This window comes from Acanthisitta chloris, unplaced genomic scaffold, assembly GCF_000695815.1.
Source record: "Acanthisitta chloris isolate BGI_N310 unplaced genomic scaffold, ASM69581v1 scaffold2825, whole genome shotgun sequence".
NCBI lineage: Eukaryota > Metazoa > Chordata > Aves > Passeriformes > Acanthisittidae > Acanthisitta > Acanthisitta chloris.
The window spans coordinates 9,075-13,264 of NW_008671958.1; the positions used below are offsets into that span (position 1 = coordinate 9,075).

Below are 4,190 nucleotides of genomic sequence, written 5' to 3' on the forward strand. Positions count from 1 at the left end.
TTTTAAGCACTTTAGAACATTGTGGTGTTGGTCCACAGTCAGCAGCCCAGGATGGGAACCTCCAGATACACCTCTGAGCAGGAGAGTGGAGCCTGCAGGCTGTGGGAAGCAGCAGTCTCTGACCACTCATTAATGTATCGCTGTAATATGCCCCAAAACCCTTGTTGAAAGCCACATGTGGTTTGAAGTAGCCAAGCGAGCAGTGAACGTGAAGAATGGGACATGACAAGTGATTTTTTTTTCCTTGATCACGAATACCCAGGTTGAGGATGGTGTGAATCTGGGGGAAAAATGCTTAGTTGCAAAACAGTTGCACGCACACTGACCAGCTCTGGAGCTGCCACGTCTAGACAGAGGATACAGCAAAGCAGGTTGTGCCACTTAAATGTGATGTCTGAACCTGTTAGTTTGAAACGTATTCTGGAATAAAAATTATGCAAAATTAAATTAGTGTGACCTTGCTTTGCATTCGGAGGCGGAATATGCCCATCTTGTAAAGCCTAGTGCATTTATAACACTTCCCTTGGGGAAAATTACAGAGAGAAATGGAATGAGGTCTCTTCTAATTGAAAAGTGACAATGATTAGGAAGCCAAATACAAAATGTGTCGAGTGGTGTTGTGTTTTTTTTTCTGGTTTTGTTGTGTGTGTGTTTTTAAGAATACCAGTAGAATTATAAATTATGTGCTTTGCAGTTTGGCTTGTTTTTCATTCCCCAAAGGCTCTTTATTAGCATAGCAGCTGAATTGCACTTGTATAATAATGTATTAACTCAAAGTTTGGGTTTTTAATGATCTTTCTTCATTAGTTTGACTGAGCTCTTGGATAAAATCTTACTGAGTATATCCAGCTTTCCAGTGTGTTGGTTTGTTTTTTCTCCCTCTGCAAATGAAGCCCATGAAGACAAGTTAAAACAGAGGGAGTGTTGGCAGAAACTTTGGTGCCTCGAGTGGGTATGAGTCTTTTGAAACATGAAAAGCACAAATTGAGTGTGTGGGACTATTTTTTTAGTTTGGTTTGACTTTTACTTTATTTTTTCCAAAGGCCAGATTGGGCAACATGAATGTTCTTGGGATTAAAGCTCACCTCAGCATGTGGAATGGGGTTTGCTCCTGGCCATGGAGAGGTTGAGCTGCTCCTCACAGCCTGGGCTGGGGGTAGAGATGGGGCAGGAGGAGCATCCCTGATGGAAACAGTGTCCCCTTTGTTCTGGTAGTCATACTGTGCCTTCCTATTGCACCTCTTGGCAAGTGTTTTGTAATACCCCAATTACAGGATTCCCAGGGCATCAAGGGCTGGATGGGGATGGATGAGACACCAGTGTGTTGTCCCAGATCCTTATGGGATTCCCACTCTTTCTTCTGCATCAGGCTCTGCAGGTTCTTTGTGTGTGTGTGCAGGAAGCCTGGTTTAAGTCATTTGTAAGTGACCCATCTTGTGTGTATTCCTTCCTAGGAAGGAATTAGTGTAGGACTTCCTGATGGCCCAAACTTCACCTGTGTCACCAAAGTACCAGGACCAATTTAGCAAGGTTTAGTTCATTTAAGGGACCTCTTGTCCTAGGAAAGAAACTTTCCTTTACAACTACTTAGGTCTTGTTTTTCTTCAGAAATATAACCCCCTCTAACAGAAAAGGAAGTTTTCCATCACTGGTTTCATTTATATTTTGTCTTGTGTTTTCTTACTGTGGCCAAAGCACATGCTGCATTTTGAGGCTGAAGTGACTCATCTTCCTAAAAACCTTGGGGTTTTGTTTTTTCTTTTCCATAATGAATTCTGGGTAAAAAAAATGGGCTCTGCACCCAGAGTGGGTGGTTGCTCTGCTGCCCACAGGGAGGTGAGGCACAGGAGCTCTGGGTCAGTGCTCCCCTGGGATCTGACTCTTCCTGGATGACCTGGAGAGCACCTGGGGGAGTTGTGGGGCATCTCATGCCTGGGTAGGATGCTGGGGCTTCAACCTGCTGGTTGGGTGGTCAGCAAGGATGCTCTCAGTGCTCTGGGTGCAGCTGGCACTTGGACATGGCTTTGGGCTGTCCTGCATAACAGGGTGACATGGGAAGAGTCAGTGTGCTGTTGTTTAAACGGTTTTGCATCATCCTCTTTTCCCAACCCTTTAAGTTTTGGGGTGTTTATGTGTCTGGTTAATATGAGTTGTGTTTAGAAGGAATGAGCTGCTGTTTGAGCCAGTTCCTCCAGCACAGGGCACCAGTGTCAGCTCTTGGGTTTGGTCACCACGGGTGAGCTCTGCTGCTGCTTTGGGCTGGATCAGATTGTTGGGAATGTGGTGGCATTGGGCATCTTGCTGGGGTTGCTGTGGAAGACCCAGAGCTCCTCTTTTAAGAAGATGCCTTTAGCTAAAAGGCATTTCTAAGGCAAAATTCCTTTGCAATATTTGGCTTTTAATCCCTCTCTTCCCAGCCCATGTACATCCTTCCAGTGCAGAGGCAGCTGCATTTTAGGGGTACTGGAAGAACACAGACTCCAAATTCCTCATACATCAAACTCTCAGTGCCAGATAAGGCTCCTGCTTTCAAGGCATAATTCTGCTTTCTGCAGGCAGTGGGCAGAGCTGGTTGAGCATTTTGGGCAGTGGCAGAAATAGCTGCTGTTTAGCAGAAAGAGCTCCAAGGTAACTGGCAGCACTCACCACCTGGACTGTTTTCTTGACATTTATTTGCTTTTACTGGCACTCAAATGCCACCTGTCAGGAGAAAACTTTCCATTAAAAAAAAAAAGTAATAAATTTGCCTGACTCAGCAGAAGCCACCCCAGCTGGTAGGAGTGGTGTGATGCTGTCCTTGGAGGGCTGATGTGCCTTTCTGTGTACCTACTGATACATACGTGTGTGTCTGTAGATAAAATATGGGTGACAGCATCCATGGTAGCAGATACATACGCGTGTGTCTGTAGATGAAATATGGGTGACAGCATCCATGGTAGCTTAGGGCATGGCTTTCCCAAGCTGGATTTTATAGCTGTCCCTACTGAGAAGGAAACAAAGTGTAAATCTCCAGAACTATTGAATTTTGCTGGTCTGAGCCTTCCTTTCTGTTGAGCCCTGGAGTTGCTGCTGCCCAGCCCTGGGCATTGCTGGTACGAGGAGGTTTGGGGGGAGTGACTGAGTGGTTTGGGGACAGTGTGTACTCCTTGGGTGCCAAATTCATGGAAATGACCCAGTGCTACTTTTGCCTGCAGTACTCAATTTTCCTAAGCCTCAGAGAGGTGTGAGGAATTATTTCCTTAGGAAATTTTAGGAGTGGTTTCTTACCGCCTCCTGCCAAGTGTCTGCAGAGTTAACCGGATAGTCTGTTGTTTGCTTGTTCTTGTTTGTTTGGAGGGGTTTTGGCAGTTTTCCTTTATGCCAGTTCAAGCCACTCAAGCTGCCACTGTCAGCTGGCCCAGCCCTGAGCCGAGGGATGTCTGGAGCTCCGGGATGGAGCTCCCGTGGCAGACTCATTGCACCCATCTGGCGTCTCACCGAAAAGCAGGAGCTCTCCCTGCTTATTTCTTGTGGTGGATGGGCCAGTGTTGGAGAGAGGGAGGCTGCTGGTGCCTGCTGTGCTGTGCCATCCCATGGGCCTCCCTGTCTGACCCCCAGGACAGAGGGGACATGTGCCTGGTGTAGGGGTATGATGAGGAGGTCTTCAGTCTGGTCCTGTCTGGTGGAAGGAGTGGTGGTGATGGGAAGAGAATTGCCTGAATTTAGCTTGCATTTAGCTAAATTGTTTCGTTAGGATGAATTGTGTCAGTTCACAGCTCTGTGGCCCTGAGTGAGGCACATGAGACACTGAGATGCTGCTGGTTTTGTACCTGGTGGGGACATCCAGCACACTGCAGCAGGAGGGCTTTGGGGAGTCTGTCTGCATTGTAGCCTGGAAACACTCTGCTTTGTAGATTGTCTTTAAAGATCCCTCCTAGAGACACTTCTGTGACACTGAAAAAGTGAATTAATGAGGCTTTTGTTAAGTAAGTATCTGGGCTCAAAGCATGCAGAGCCCACATAGGCACGTGCAAGGGCTTTAAGGGGAAGGATGCGACAGTGTCGTTAGCTCTTCTCGTGCTCATTTACACGCTGCTTTTCCTGCTGGCTCTAAGTCTGTCTGTCTGTCTCTCTTGCAGCGGAGTTGGAGTTTGTACAGATAATCATAATCGTGGTGGTGATGATGGTGATGGTGGTGGTGATCACGTGTC

General features: G+C 46.8%; 1 protein-coding gene across 1 annotated transcript in view; it reads left to right on the top strand.

Annotated features, from left to right (window-relative positions):
• The first annotated feature begins 4,123 nt into the window (after positions 1-4,123).
• The window catches only part of PMEPA1 (prostate transmembrane protein, androgen induced 1), a 7,476-nt gene continuing 7,409 nt past the window's right edge, over positions 4,124-4,190 (top strand). Inside the window, 2 exon segments of the mRNA XM_009074305.1 lie at positions 4,124-4,188; position 4,190. The exon segment at position 4,190 is cut by the window's right edge and continues 81 nt beyond it. Of these exon segments, the coding sequence (XP_009072553.1) occupies positions 4,160-4,188; position 4,190 (30 nt within the window). The 5' untranslated portion in view covers positions 4,124-4,159.